The 16,694-nt window shown below is 46.5% G+C and overlaps 1 protein-coding gene across 1 annotated transcript in view; it reads left to right on the top strand.

The window, feature by feature from the left end:
* hsd17b3 (hydroxysteroid (17-beta) dehydrogenase 3) overlaps positions 1-16,694 on the top strand; it is a 104,535-nt gene that overhangs the window by 70,842 nt on the left and 16,999 nt on the right. Inside the window, 2 exon segments of the mRNA XM_068029015.1 lie at positions 9,725-9,806; positions 11,440-11,505. Of these exon segments, the coding sequence (XP_067885116.1) occupies positions 9,725-9,806; positions 11,440-11,505 (148 nt within the window).

Here is a 16,694-nt window from a genome sequence, read left to right as displayed (position 1 = left end):
ACTGATGGGGCCACTCAGGCCCAGAGCACTGTGGACTTTTGTCTCCATGGTAGGATTTCCTCAGGTGCAGGGTGTGATCGACTGCACCCAAGTGGCCATCAAAGCACCAGTGGAACTGCTTGGCATTTACCAATAGGAAGGAATTCCACTTCCCTAACATATAACTGCTGTGCAACCACCACAAGAGTTTTCTGCAAGTATGTGCATGGTTTCCTGGCAGTTGCCGTGACGCTTTCGTCCTGAGGCAATCCAAGGTGCTGCAGCTGTTCATGCCACCAGAGACTATGTGGATGGCTGTTAGACGACAAGTTATCTGCTGAGGAAATGGCTGCTGACACCTATGCATAACCTTACAATGGAGGCAGAGTCGCTACAACTGCTGCCATCTTAGCAAAAGGGCAGCCATTGAGCAGGCCATTGAACTCCTGAAGATGTGGTTCCAGTGCCTTGACCTGTTGGGGAAGGGGTGGTGCCCACCAGTACACTCCCTCAAGGGTTTCTCTCATGGTGCTGGTATGCTGCGCTCGGCGCAACATAGTCCTCCAGTGAGGTGTGGACCTTTGGCAGGAAGATGCGGAGGAGAAGCACATATCACCTGAGGAGAGGAAGACCTGGCGGAGCACAGTGATCCTGTGCTGCAAGGCCTTCCAGACGTCCAAGGGAGCCAGCAGCTGGGGGGCATCTAGTTGCCCATCAATGTAACTGACTGGTCAATGCTGCAGAATGTGCTTGTTAGTACGATGTTCCTGCAACCCCGCAACAGGATGCTGCATATGGCTCTCCATGAGGTTGGCTACTCTTTCAATGGAGGAGCTCATGGAGTCATATGCCTGACATATTGCGGAACACATCTCCTGAATCGACTGCTCTATTCCCTGCCCAAGGCTTCACACTGCCTCAGGGAACTCTAATATTTGGGCTTACATCACTGTTTGCTACTCCAGAAAGACCTGTCTTGATATGTGACATTTTGAGGCTGAGCATAGCTGGAACTGTCCTTCATCCTCCAAGGGTGCTGCCCCTGTCTCTATCACTTTCTGCTCATACGTGAAGTGTTGGTCACCCTGTGCCACGTTCTAAACCCACGTGAGAGCCCCACCAAGATGAGTATCTGTGCTGGTGAAGGGCGCACTTGACTGCTGTGATGGTGCATCGGATGCATCTTCCTCCTGTGAAATTGCTGCTGACAGCACAGTGGTATGCTGAGGCTGCTCCTCCAGAACTGGCCCTGCCGGAGACATAAGACATTGGTTCAGAAAGCCCCCCTCTGTCACTAGCTGCTTACGCAGAGCTGCAGCAGCCCATAAAAGCTTACACTTTGGCCTGTAGTAAACAAGTGAGGATGGAGCTCCATCCCATTCACATGGGAATGGTAACAAACATTACCCTCTCCAATGGCCACCCATCTTGCACTTGCTGACTTCCTTCCGAGATGCCACCCTGGCAATTTCAAGGGCTTCCTCCTCCGTGGCCATAAGTATAGCGATGTGCCTCACCACCATTGGTGGAACCCCTTTTTCATGTGTTTTTTTTTCTCTCCCTGCAAAGACGAGAGAGAGTTAAGATCATGGTACCGTCCATCACCACATCCTGCAGCTTACTCATGTGCTGTCCATGGCTCCAGTGTCACCACCACAAGCGCTTGTGGTGAGTGTGTTGCCCATGGCTCAAGTTTGCACCTGAGTATACATATTCTCACTGTTCCTGAGCACTGTGCTGTCAGGCTGCTCTGCTCCAGAGCTGTGCTGGTGACTCTAGAATTGGAAGCCTGTCATCTGGGTGTATCGCTGCACTCACCTTGCCAGACCTCAGAAGGTTGAAGCGCTTCCTGCACTGCACCCATGTCCTGCTGACCACAGTGTGGCTGCTCACCGTCTCTTGTCGGTCTCCAGAAACAGGACACTCCTGCGTCGTGTAACTGCATCTAACAGCAGCTCCGGGGAGGAGTTGGTAAATCGTGGGGCTACCCTTCCAAGGGTGAATGGCATTTTGCTGCTCTGCTGTGTTCCGGCCTCTGCCATCGCCCAGAATGCCAGCGTTCACAATCATGGCTGCCCTTTTAAATCAGGTACTCTGCATCTACATCCCACCTCCTCAACACTTCCACCACCCTAATTGGACAGTGAATGCAACAGTGGGGCACTAATAAATCGCCCCCTTCAAATTACTGTCAGATGGCTGCCAGCAACGTTGAGCAGAATCAGGACCTGGAAATGATCCCAACCCTGGAATGAAAATACAGCCCAACATTTCAGGTTGGTCACCTTTGGTCAGAACTGGAATAAGTTAAAGATGTAACAAGTTTTAAGTAAGTGCAGCGATAGGGAAAAGGCAGTGGGGGCGGGGGGCAGGGTGGAGGTGGAGGTGATGGTGTAGGGGTGAAAAGATGGAAAACAAAAGGGCAGGTCCCCGTTTTGGTGGATACCTGATCAAACAGGAGAAAGGAAGCAGAAAGCAGTATAACTGAAATTGATTAAAAATTTGCCTTGACCTGAATAGAGGTCATGATCAAATTCTCAGTCTTGTCAAGTGCTTTGGCGGAGTGGCGCGAATTTTGGCTCACCCACATGGGTGGGTTAGGAGTGAGTGGTGGGGTGAAAATTTTATATATCTGAAACCCGATTTCCAACCCGACCACTTCTAAGTTTTTTATAGAGGTGGGACAAGGGCAGGCAGCCAACCTGTTCCCAGGGTTGGCAATTTAGATATTTTTTAATGAGGCTGGCAGTCTAATGATTTAACCTGCGTTGCAGGTTTTAGTATGTAGTCAGGTTTCCCAGGCCTCTGGAAACTCGGCAGCTGAAGTGAGATGAGGGCGGCTTCAGGTAGAAGGTTAAGTGCCTTCACAGCACTGCCCGTCAGCCACCCCCTCCCACCCCATACAAAGGGCCCTGGATACGTGGATTGGACCCACCTAATCCTGCTCCAGCATGCTTCCCGCCCAATTGGAATCCAAGCCTATAAATCAGGTTGATTTCCTGACTGGGAACTGTCACTGTGCAGTTAAGATCTCTTGGCTTCCATGTTTCCCGTCCAAAATTCTTTCGTCCCTTCTCCTCCTTCCCCTCCCGCCCCCCCCCCCCCCCCACCCCCAAACCATGTGGTCATGTTCCTTCTGGGGATGTGCCAGAGTTGTAAACATGGGCAGTCTTCTGAAAGATCCTGCCCTGTAATATTTGGCCACCAAGGCACGTATACTGCTGATTTTATTGAGTCCAGGAGTCGATCCCTAAGATTACAAAGAACAAAGAACAAAGATAATTACAACACAGGAACAGGCCCTTCGGCCCTCCAAGCCTGCGCCGATCCAGATCCTCTCTCTAAACATGTCACCTATTTTCTAAGGTTCTGTATCTCTTTTCTTCCTGCCCATTCATGTATCTGTCTAGATACATCTTAAAAGACTCCATCGTGCCCGCATCTACCACCTCCGCTGGCAATGCGTTCCAGGTGCCCACCACCCTCTGCGTAAAGAACTTTCCACGCATATCCCCCCTAAACTTTTCCCCTTTCACTTTGAACTCGTGTCCTCTAGTAATTGAAACCCCCACTCTGGGAAAAAGCCTCTTGCTATCCACCCTGTCTATACCTCTCATGATTTTGTACACCTCAATCAGGTCCCCCCTCAACCTCCGTCTTTCTAATGAAAATAATCCTAATCTACTCAACCTCTCTTCATAGCTAGCGCCCTCCATACCAGGCAACATCCTGGTGAACCTCCTCTGCACCCTCTCCAAAGCATCCACATCCTTTTGATAATGTGGCGACCAGAACTGTACGCAGTATTCCAAATGTGGCCGAACCAAAGTCCTATACAACTGTAACATGACCTGCCAACTCTTGTACTCAATGCCCCGTCCGATGAAGGAAAGCATGCCGTATGCCTTCTTGACCACTCTATTTACCTGCGTTGCCACCTTCAGGGAACAGTGGACCTGAACACCCAAATCTCTCTGGACATCAATTTTCACCAGGACTTTTCCATTTACTGTATAGTTCACTCTTGAATTGGATCTTCCAAAATGCATCACCTCGCATTTGCCCTGATTGAACTCCATCTGCCATTTCTCTGCCCAACTCTCCAATCTATCTATATTCTGCTGTATTCTCTGACAGTCCCCTTCACTATCTGCTACTCCACCAATCTTAGTGTCGTCTGCAAACTTGCTAATCAGTCCACCTATACTTTCCTCCAAATCATTAATGTATATCACAAACAACAGTGGTCCCAGCACGGATCCCTGTGGAACACCACTGGTCACACGTCTCCATTTTGAGAAACTCCCTTCTACTGCTACTCTCTGTCTCCTGTTGCCCAGCCAGTTCTTTATCCATCTAGCTAGTACACCTTGGACCCCAAGCGCCTTCACTTTCTCCATCAGCCTGCCATGGGGAACCTTATCAAACGCCTTACTGAAGTCCATGTATACGACATCTACAGCCCTTCCCTCATCAATCAACTTTGTCACTTCCTCAAAGAATTCTATTAAGTTGGTAAGACATGACCTTCCCTGCACAAAACCATGTTGCCTATCACTGATGAGCCCATTTTCTTCCAGATGGGAATAGATCCTATCCCTCAGTATCTTCTCCAGCAGCTTCCCTACCACTGACGTCAGGCTCACCGGTCTATAATTACCTGGATTATCCCTGCTACCCTTCTTAAACAAGGGGACAACATTAGCAATTCTCCAGTCCTCCGGGACCTCACCCGTGTTTAAGGATGCTGCAAAGATATCTGTTAAGGCCCCAACTATTTCCCCTCTCGCTTCCCTCAGTAACCTGGGATAGATCCCATCCGGACCTGGGGACTTGTCCACCTTAATGCCCTTTAGAATACCCAACACTTCCTCCCTCCTTATGCCGACTTGACCTAGAGTAATCAAACATCTGTTCCTAACCTCAACATCCGTCATGTCCCTCTCCTCGGTGAATACCGATGCAAAGTACTCGTTTAGAATCTCACCCATTTTCTCTGAGTCCAAGCATAACATTCCTCCTTTGTCCTTTAGTGGGCCAATCCTTTCTCTAGTTACCCTCTTTCTCCTTATATATGAATAAAAGGCTTTGGGATTTTCCTTAACCCTGTTTGCTAAAGATATTTCATGACCCCTTTTAGCCCTCTTAATTCCTCGTTTCAGATTGGTCCTACATTCCCGATATTCTTTCAAAGCTTCGTCTTTCATCAGCCGCCTAGACCTTATGTATGCTTCCTTTTTCCTCTTAGCTAGTCTCACAATTTCACCTGTCATCCATGGTTCCCTAACCTTGCCATTTCTATCCCTCATTTTCACAGGAACATGTCTCTCCTGCACGCTAATCAACCTCTCTTTAAAAGCCTCCCACATATCACATGTGGATTTACCTTCAAACAGCTGCTCCCAATCTACATTTCCCAGCTCCTGCCGAATTTTGGTACAGTTGGCCTTCCCCCAATTTAGCACTCTTCCTTTAGGACCACTCTCGTCTTTGTCCATGAGTATTCTAAAACTTACGGAATTGTGATCACTATTCCCAAAGTAGTCCCCTACTGAAACTTCAACAACCTGGCCGGGCTCATTCCCCAACACCAGGTCCAGTATGGCCCCTTCCCGAGTTGGACTATTTACATACTGCTCTAGAAAACCCTCCTGGATGCTCCTTACAAATTCTGCTCCATCTGGACCTCTAACACTAAGCGAATCCCAGTCAATGTTGGGAAAATTAAAATCTCCTATCACCACCACCCTGTTGCTCCTACATCTTTCCATAATCTGTTTACATATTTGTACCTCTATCTCACGCTCGCTGTTGGGAGGCCTGTAGTACAGCCCCAACATTGTTACCGCACCCTTCCTATTTCTGAGTTCTGCCCATATTGCCTCACTGCTCGAGTCCTCCATAGTGCCCTCCTTCAGCACAGCTGTGATATCCTCTTTGACCAGTAATGCAACTCCTCCACCCCTTTTACCTCCCTCTCTATCCCGCCTGAAGCATCGATATCCTGGGATATTTAGTTGCCAATCGTGCCCTTCCCTCAACCAAGTCTCAGTAATAGCAATAACATCATACTCCCAGGTACTAATCCAAGCCCTAAGTTCATCTGCCTTACCTACTACACTTCTTGCATTAAAACAAATGCACCTCAGACCACCAGTCCCTTTATATTCATCATCTGCTCCCTGCCTGCTCTTCCCCTTAGTCACACTGACTTCATTATCTAGTTCCTTACAGGCTTTTGTTACTACCTCCTTACTGTCAACTGACCTCAATTGGTTCCCATCCCCCTGCCACATTAGTTTAAACCCTCCCCAACAGCGTTAGCAAAAGCACCTCCAAGGACATTGGTTCCAGTCCGGCCCAGGTGTAGACCGTCCAATTTGTAATAGTCCCACCTCCCCCAGAACCAGTCCCAATGTCCCAAAAATCTGAACCCCTCCTTCCTGCACCATCTCTCAAGCCACGCATTCATCCTGACTATTCTTTCATTTTTACTCTGACTATCACGTGACACTGGTAGTAATCCTGAGATTACTACCTCTGAGGTCCTACTTTTTAACTTGGCTCCTAACTCCCTAAACTCTGCTTGTAGGACCTCATCCCGTTTTTTACCTATATCATTAGTGCCTATGTGCACAATGACAACTGGCTGTTCACCCTCCCCCTTAAGAATGTTCTGCAGCCGATCTGAGACATCCCTGACCCGTGCACCTGGGAGGCAACATACCATTCGGGAGCCTCGTTTTCGACCACAGAACCGCCTATCTACTCCCCTTACAATCGAATCCCCTACGACTATAGCCCTTCCACTCTTTTTCCCGCCCTTCTGAACAGCAGAGCCAGCCACGGTGCCATGGACCTGGCTACTGCTGCCTTCCCCTGGTGAGCCATCTCCCTCAACAGTATCCAAAACGGTATACTTGTTTTGGAGGGAGATGACCGCAGGGGACTCCTGCGCTGCCTTCCTGCTCTTTCTCTGCCTTTTGGTCACCCATTCCCTTTCTCCCTCAGCAATCCTAATCTGCGGTGTGACCAATTCACTAAACGTGCTATCCACGACCTCCTCAGCATCGCGCATGCTCCAAAGTGAGTCCATCCGCAGCTCGAGAGCCGTCATGCGGTCTAACAAGAGCTGCAGTTGGACACACTTCCTGCACGTGAAGGAGTCAGGGACATCAGCCATGTCCCTGAGCTCCCACATTGAGCAAGAGGAGCATGACACGGGTCTGAGATCTCCTGCCATTTTTAATCTTAAACTTAACTTAGTTAAATGAAAAAGGAACGAAAAGTTTTTACCAATCACAATAAAACCAGAGAAATCGAAAAAGCCTTACCTTATAAACACCCCACCGAGTCCTTTTTTTTTGGTTAGAGGAGGAGGGCGGGTGGGAGACACGACAAGTGTGGTGTCTCGGGTTCAGAAACAGCCCAAATATATAGTGTTTTACTTACCCAGCAGCCCCCTGGCCTCCGCCGAAAAACAAAAGGAAATTAAATTTACTTTCAAACTGACCTTCCCAGCTGCTCACTCGCTCACACTCTGCTCCCGAAAAAGCTGCTTCCCAGCTGCTCACTCGCTCACACTCTGCTCCCGAAAAAGCTGCTGCAATGAAAGGAAAGTTATTTTAAACCGCCCAAATATATAGTGTTTTACTTACCCAGCAGCCCCCTGGCCCCCGCCGAAAAACAAAAGGAAATTAAATTTACTTTCAAACTGACCTTCCCAGCTGCTCACACTCTGCTCCCGAAAAAGCTGCTGCAATTAGCTGTGCTGTTCCAGCCTAGCACTGGAAAAATTCAGTGAAGTTCATGCTGGATTACAAGGGAAGGCAGAATCCCTGCTGCATCCTCCTTCTGACTAAATGGTAACAAACTTATTTTATCCAGGCATGAGTGGAGTCGTATAAACTGGATTTCCATTCAATATACAACGAACATTTGCCATGCACTAGAGATCTGTTTGTAGTTGGATTTGACTGGGTTTGACTTTTTTTTTTGGTGGTAGTACAGATAACAAAAAAATGAGCTTGTTTATTCTCCCTCACAGAATTATCTTGATAGCCATGAGCCAGTTCTGACCAGAATTTGTTTGGTGAAACATGACCAAATATTTCTCAGTCTGCTCTGATCAAATATTGTTGCACCTGGACAAAGTTGTTACCACTTGTGCTGCAGAGGCATATTTCTTGCCTGCACAGTTGGCACATGGACAAATCTGTGCTGGCTGTGCTGCATAATTATTACATGAATTGATTCGGGACAATATTGGGAGATTTCCCTCTTGCACCTGAAATGAAATTGCTGCTATGTGTTTGTGGAAAACCAGTTCCTAATTGCAGCACTTGTCTCATGTTAAATGAAAATGACACATGTATCAAAGATGCAATGGTCCTGTGATCAAAAGGGCAGGTAATAGACATGTCAGGTTTCTGGCATATTATTTTTCAGTTATTTGCTGGCCGGTGAGTGAATTATGAAATCACTTACTATCTTGTCTCCAGGAATGAAGTGCCTAGTTTTCATTCAGTGCCTCTCCAGCAGAGTGACTGACTGACTTCAGGAAGTCTGAGTATGAACATCACATTTAGAAACAAAAATTCTCTAATCTGTGACTAGTTGCATTTAAATGATGGCATTAATTTAAAAATGTCCCAAGTACCTTTAAAGAGGTGGGTGGTAAAATAAAACTAAAGTAGTGAGTGCCATGTCATGGGGAAGTAACTGAAACCTTGGTTGAAAAGATGAGTTTTGCAAAGGTTTTTAATGATGGAGAAAGAAATGGAGTGGCAGTGGGGTGGGTGTAGGCAGGGAATTCCAGAGAATGGGGCAAGGTGGCTGAACAAAAAGATGTATAAAAAAAGGTGTTATGGCAAATAATTAGAGATGGAGAGCCGTTAATTCCCAGCCTCGTGTTTTCCCAGATAGATTACAACTGTTGGCCATCACCTCCCTTCCACCCCCCCCACCCCCACCCACCCACCCTCCTCCCCGGCATCGGATTGAGAGGCTGGCGGCTGCTGGTCTCTGCTTGTTCCAGGTCCTGTTTACCGGGTGGTGGTGGTTCCCCTCCACCGCCTTTGTTCGGCGGAGAGTTTAATCTGTTGACTTTTTTTTAATTAAAATAAAACCACCCGGTTTGTATATTTCTACAATATTGTATAGTGTATATTGTAGAAATCAATGCAAATCTTTGGAAAACAAGGATAAAGCTGTACAAAACACCTCAAATCCTCTTAAACATACATACTTGTTGAAATCAGCATTTAGCTGCCAACATTGCGATGTAATGACTAAAATCAGTACATTCTGTCTGAGGACAAAAGGAATGAAGTCAACAACTGAATTAAAGGGAAGTTGACACAATCTTTCATTGGAAAAACATAAGATAAAGTTATGGCGTCAAAACATTGTCAGTATGAATTAGCCAGCTGTTATAAATGGGCACAGTTGTTTCATAAAAGTAAATATACAAACTGGGTGGTTTTATTTTAATAAAATAAAAGTAAACAGATGAAACTCTCAGCCGAACAAAGGCGGTGGAGGGGTACCACCACCACCCGGTAAACGGGACCTGGAACAAGCAGAGATCAGCAGCCAGCAAGGTGGCTGAACAGAAAGATGTATAAAAAAGGTGTTATGGCAAATCTTCTAGATCTTCTGGATCTAGTCTAATCTGATTTCTCTTTGGAAAGACAATGAACAGTATCTGTAAAGTATATTTTATATAGAACTATTATACTTTCAGACAAAAGGGTCTGATTCTGAACATTTCGTCCGGTGTGGCTAATGCTCCGTGTCCGATGTACTGTTTGTACAGTTCTACTAAGGTGGGTATTTTTTTAATAAATGGGTTATTTTAATAAATCTAGGCTAATTTTCCCTGCAAAACATTTTTTGTACTTCACGTTTAAAACTCGGAGTGACAATTGACAAAGTATGGAATAAGCAATTAGGACTGTAACTTCATTGCAAGTGTGTTGGAAACCCCAGTTATGCACATAAGTGAGGTTTCTATTGCATTTCCAGTGAGGTTACAGCAGTAGAGCAGGAGAAATTCATGGCCTAAACCAATGACTTGTCGTTCTATTCAGAAAATTATACAGAAAGTGTTATGGAAATTGAATTAATTGATTTTGTTTCTGGTTTTAAAAATAATTTGCTTTTCTTTGTCAAGACTTTTAATTTTGACTTCCATTATTTCAGATGCTCTCAATAAGGAAATGGAACAAATATTAAATGCTGTTGGATAGTAAAACGTTCTAATTCCTTACACCCACCCCTGAGGCCATGTAATCTCTTGGGAGAGGCAAAAAAATCCTAAAGTCAACAAGGGGAAAAACACTCTGTAAAATACCTCTCTGATCCCCTTGGGCAGTTGAAACCAATCCAGGAGATCATGGTCCAAGTGTTATCTATAAAGACACTTTCCCTCTTTATATGATGCAATCTTTGCCCTGGATAAGAACCGATCCAGTTCTCTCTTGAAGGCATGCAGGGTCAGCATCTACCATATCAGTTGGCAAAATATTCCAAAGGCTCTCAATTCTCTAGAAATAGATCAGCCTAACATTCAGTCTATTCCCACTATTGCATAATTTACTTATTCCCAGTCTGTTAAACTGGAGCAATCTATCATTAGGGATGCTATCCAGCCCTTTAATTATTTTATAGATATCTATCAGGTTATCTCTAAATCTACATTACTCTAAAGTAAGAAAGAAAGACATTTATTTATAGTGCCTATCACAACCTCAGGACATCCCAAAACACTTTACAGCCAACAAAATATTTCTGGAAGTGTAGTCACTGTAATGTAGGATGCACAGCAAACTCCCACAAACAGCAATGTGATAATGACCAGATAATCTGCATTTTGTGATGTTGATTGATGGATAAATATTGGCCAGGAGACAAGGGATAGCTCCCCTGCTGTTCTTTGAAATAGTGCAGTGAGATCTTTTATGTCTACCTTAGAAAGCAGACAGGGCCTCTGTTTACCATTTCCTCCAAAAGACTGCACCTCTGACATTGCAGCACTCCCTCAGTACTGCTTTGGAGCGTCAGCCTCACATAATGAATTGAGCCCACTGGAAAAAAAAAATTACTAGCAATTTTCATGACGGCTGTATCCTTTTAAGCAAGTTATTTTCTCTTCTCATTTAATGTTCAGCTAATAACCTCTCAGTGGAAAGCGAAAAGGGTGGTACTAATCAGAAGAGATGGAGGGAGGGAGGGAGAAAAACAGCAATGCAAAGCAGCACAGTGTTGAGATTTGCTGTTTTCTTGACTTTCTGAATGTAAGGCCTGAAATTCCAAAGATACAAATGCATTATTATGTATTGTTTAGGATTAAACAAGTTCATCGTGATAAGCTGCGATCTTTTAAAATAGTTTTTTTTCTTGACATATTCTGGATAATTTAAAAATGTATGAATCTCTTTTTCTCAAATTATTTGCTAGGTATTTATAGAAAGATTCTCTAGAGGCTGTCGGGAAGAATATGGTTCAAACGGAATTATCATACAGGTAAAAGTGGATTATCCTAGTCAGGATGCTTATGGGAAATGGAAAAAACACGGAGCTTGTGCTGTGTGTTTCCGCTGTATTTCTACTGTATAAAGTAATCAGCATTTTTAGTTTTGCAGGACAATATTTTAGATAAAACTTTGAAGCAGAATGGTAAAATAAACGTTGAATATAGCCAAATTTAAAGTTAAATTGAAATTGCATTACTATACTAGCTATGTACTTACTGTGGATGAATGAACATGGTGGGCTGGATTTTACGTCGGGGGATGGGAGCTGGCCACCGACGTAAAAGTCGGGGGCGAACCCACTTCCGCCCGGCCCGGGGATCCGACCTGCATTTTACGGGTCCCCAGGCTTTAATTGTTCCGAGGGACTTGCACCCGCTTAAGGGAGGAAGTCCTGCCTCGTTGATCTGTGGACCAATCATCGGGCCGGCAGCCCTTGGCTCCCAGTGGCACTGTTGGGACTATGAAGCCAGGATTCCAGGTAAGTTAGGGTTGCCTCGCTGGGCTAATTGGTCGCACCCCAGTGAGGCAATGATGGTTGTTTGGGGGGTTGGTGGGGGGGTGGTGGCGGGGGTGTGCGTCTCGGGTCCTGGGAGTGGTTGGGGAAGTGGGGGCGGCCCTCAGCCGGGCATCCTGTTTGTCCAGGCCCCCTGCTGGTGTGCTGAGAGGCTGCCGGGTTTCACTGGGCAGCCTTTCATGTCTCATGGAGGCCCGCTTGCCACGGGCAAAATCCCGTGGAGGTGGGCGAAGGCCCTGAAGTGGCCAGTTATGGGTCCTGATTGGGCTGGGGCGGGCGGCCTGTTTCTCACCACCCCACCCCCCGGCCCACGTAAAGTGGGGCGGGGTTGGAAAGGCCTCCCAGACCCTCCCGCTCAATTTTACTCCATCTCCCTGCCACTATCCGGTTTGCTGGGGTGGTGTAAAATTCCGGCCGGTGAGTTAGAGCACAAGAACTTTTTAAGATAAAAGACCAGATGACTAACCAGCTTCTCCCTTTTTCATGGCTTGAATCCTTTCTCAGAATAAGCAGAGTTAGAGAAATGTTGCAGCACAAAAGGAGGCCACAACATTGGGTTACTTTTGGCGTGATTTTTTGAGGTGGCTTTGGAAAGATTATAAATATTTTATCTAAATTGAAAGATATTGGATCCTATTCCCCAATGCGGTCATTTTACACTTAAGGGGCTGCGTCCCTTTAATTGTGTTTTCCTCAGTTGCCTAATAAGAGCTTTACAATGTGCTTCCATTGTGCCATGCACAATGCTTAGAGGGCACTAACAATTTTGTGTTTTTGGACAGGACGTTGACTAGCCTCTTCCCCACAAGGTTCAGACTATGATATTCTTAAGTAAAGATAGAGAGCTTATTAAGCACAGCAAGGATTTACAATGCAATACTTACCCAACGGCAGTAGTTATACAGCAAAGTAAAGGCCTGCTACCCGACCCGAACCCAACAGGACCCGACATGTCAGGTTCGGGTCGGTTTAGGCCCATCTTCCGGATCCAGCTACCTGGCTTGGGTCAGGTCGGGTCGGGCCGGACACACACAGTAAATGCTCTGCTAGTAAGTATTGAAATTAAAAAGCTTACCTGAGCTGGGAGTCCGGGACGAAACTGAGTCTGTGCAGTGAGCCAGTGACATTACTGACATCATCACTCATGTGCTGCAGCTTCCTGGAGGTTCCGAGTCTGAAGGTAAGTAAAGGGATGGTCGGGTCGGGGTCGGGCTCGAGCTCAGGTCGGGCCCGGGACAAAATAAGAGGGACTCTGGCTGGGTCGGGCTCGGGTCCACTGTGGTTTAGTCGGGTTCGGGTCGGGTTCTTTTTCCCGACCTGAACAGGCCTTTACAGCAGAGTGTCCTCGGTTCTTGCCTCCTGAGCTGCTGCAGTGCAGTCTTCTCTAAGTGTTGTATTGACTAGTACGGTCTCTTCTTCAAATCTGTGTGACCCGATGTCTCTCAGCACCTTCCCTTTATCCCCTCCCCCTATGGGTTTTTTCATTCCGTATTACGTTACATTCTACCTTTAACCCTTTTGGCCAGGTATGACCTCACCTTCCATTCATTGTCTCTACTGATGGTTTGATGGCCTAAGTCATTGTTACACAATGTTTGCTATCCCCATCAACATTCCAGTCTTGAATGGCTTATGAGTACCTTTTTTTAAAATTTGCCTTTCCATCCCCATGAGGCTTGCAAGTCTATCACCTTATTGTTACTGAGTCTGTCTTAATTGAAATGGAGAAGGGCAGTCATCAAGACACAAAAACAGAAAGTGCTGGAAACACTCAGCAGGTCTGGCATCATCTGTGGAGAGAGAAGCAGAGATAACACTTCATCAGAACTGGCCAAAGTTAAAAATGTAATGGACTTTGAGCAAGTGAAAGGGGAGAGGGAGGGAAGGTGTATGATAGGGTACAGGGCAGGAGAGATTAACAACAGATGTCCCAGAACAAAAATCCTGAGTGGATTCAAAACATGAAGGATGGAACCTCAGTTGGAATCCACGTGGAATAAGTTGGAGCTGGAGACAGTCACTGAGCAAGGAGATGTGGTTGTGAAAACAAGTCCAGACATCCTGTCTCATCTCCAAAAGCCACTTCTGCTATTGTTGCTACAGTGGACACTGTCTTTCACCCAGTACAGCACACAAATATAACATGATTCCAAACACAAGGTACATAACTTAATTCTCATATACATTGATACACAATGTATAACTATTTCTGAGCATAACTGCAACTCAAAAATATAGCACCTCATGTAATCTGGAGCAGGCCATAACCTGCACCAGTCCATTCAAGCAGTACAGTAACAACAGATTAAACATGGCAGTTGTTAACCCCTTAGTTCCTACAACATAATTTGTTTAAATTAACTGATCTCATTATATTGTGTGGCAGCTATGACCAGTGCTGGTGCATGGTGGTTCTGGTGCCAAGAAATGTAAATGGTAAAATTCTTAACAGTGGATGAATAGAGATCTAGAGGTAAAGATAATTCCAGTGATTTTCACTGTACGTATATCAGGGATGAAGGGTCCTAGTTATGAAGATAGGCTGAAAAGGCTTAGGGCATTTTTTTTAACTTGCAGGAGAATTGAATTGATTTTTCCACAATTCTGACAGTTGGTTCTCTGCTTGGCAAATTAGTAACAATGGGGCACAGACTCATGAATGTGACTAGAACAGTACTGGAAGAATTTTTCTCTGAGGATTACTAAAAAATGGAATGCTTTACTATAAATGGCTGTTGTAGTAGTGGCTACAATTTTGGAACACCTTTCTCCCAGCACAGTGTTTTAGGACAGGGAGCTCATAAAATAAGGCTTGCAGGCCCATGCATTAGATACAAGGGGCTGAATCGTCGCACCCCGCCCCCAACCGCCTCCCCAGAGTTTGGGAAAATACCAGTGCTGGCTGGCTGGCACGTTTAGTTTTGAGATGCTGTTCCCAGCATTGATGTTCATCAGGACGGTGATCCTGTCTGCCTCCCGATTGAGACCAATTAAGTACTTAAGAGCTTGTTAGAGGGGAAGGTTTGAATTTTTAAGGGGTGCATGGGTTTCACATGCTTTCTGTTGCACTGAAGGGAGGCAGTACTGAGTGGGGAGCCAGTAATGGCTGCCCGAGGGAAATATTCCAGCTGCCATAACAGGGTCAGCAGGGCAAAGGGGGACTTGGCATTTGGATAGGAGGTGTCCTTGGCGCTGCGCAAGTGGCAGGGAAAATGGGCACTCAGCAATCTACATTGAACAGGGTCCTCACTGCCCTGGCATTGCAGGGGCAGAAGAGCTGAGGGCAAAGCTGCCAATCACAAAAGGGTGGTCATGTGGCCAGAAGGAAGGCTGCAGCTAGCAATTTGGGCATAATTGTCAGATTTTAGGCCTAGTGGTGATGAGGGGCAACACCCTCCACAGGAAGGTGGAACCCCAAGCAGCAGGAAGGCACGATACAGAAAAGAGGGGCAGGAAGACAATGGAGGCCACACGCTCCCCACAGGATCTACTGCCGAAGTCTGAGCTACCTGGAGATGACCGAATCCCAGAGCTCCAGGGGATTGCGACTCTCCAGGCAGAGATCTGTGCTCTCGTCACCAAAGATCGTGAAACACTGCTTGCCATGCCCTTCCAGTAGCTGTCAAAGTCACGTCGGCTTTGAACTTCTTTGTCTCCAGCTCATTCCAAGGATCAGCTGTGGACCTTTGGTGGCGTCTCGCACTGGCAGCACACCATTGCATCTTGCAGGTCACCAATGCTGTCTTTGCCAGATCTGAACAGAACATTCATTTCACGACAGACGCAGTCTTGCAGGCACAGAGAGCACTTGGTTTTGCCGCCAACGCTGGATTCCCCCAGCTTCAGGGCATTATCAATTGCAGCCATGTGACCATCGAGTCATCCAGCACCACCCACTCACATTCATTAACAGGAAGGGCTTCCACACTCAACGTCTAACTAGTCTGTGACCACAAAAGCTTCCTCTGTGTGTGAGCTCCATTTCCTGGCAACTGCCACAACTCCTTCATCCTCCAGTAGTCCGGATTGCCTCAGATCTTCACGCTAAGTGTGTGGATGGATCCTAGGGAACGAGGGATGTCCCTTGAACAGATGGCTATTTACCCCTGTACGTGAGTACCAGACAGAGGTGATACAACCAATGCCACCTGCTCAGTAGGACAACCCTTGAGCAGGCCATCGTGCTTCAGAAGATGCACTTCCTGTGTGTGGACTGGTTAGGTGATGCCTTCCAATACCCTCCTGCAAGGGTCTCTGGCATTGTGGTCTGCTGCACTCTCCATTACATGGCCTTCCAGAGAGGTGTAAACCTTGACGGTGAGGCCATGCATGGAGACCGCTCATCGGTGGAGGAGCAGGAGGTGAGGGAAGGGGGAATTGGAGGTGGAGGAAGATGCCACTGAACATAGGAGTGCCTCTGCTGCACAACAATGTGGCTGGGCTTGGCTCTGGGCACAGAGGGCTCATGAGGATGTCATTAATATCAGGGATCTCTGATTCAGGAATGTTTCAACTGAACATCTATCACCCAAGTTGAGGGAGATGAGATACCTACACTAATGCATGCATGGAAGACGCAGCCTGGAACCTCCGTGGTACAAATTCAGCCCAAAGCTTTGCTATTTTTTGTAGTTGAAGTCTTTTTTGGAGGTAGGGAAGATCAT

The sequence above is a fragment of the Heterodontus francisci genome, chromosome 4 (genome assembly GCF_036365525.1).
Source record: "Heterodontus francisci isolate sHetFra1 chromosome 4, sHetFra1.hap1, whole genome shotgun sequence".
Taxonomy (NCBI): Eukaryota; Metazoa; Chordata; class Chondrichthyes; order Heterodontiformes; family Heterodontidae; genus Heterodontus; species Heterodontus francisci.
This window is presented reverse-complemented; position numbering and strand designations above follow the sequence as displayed.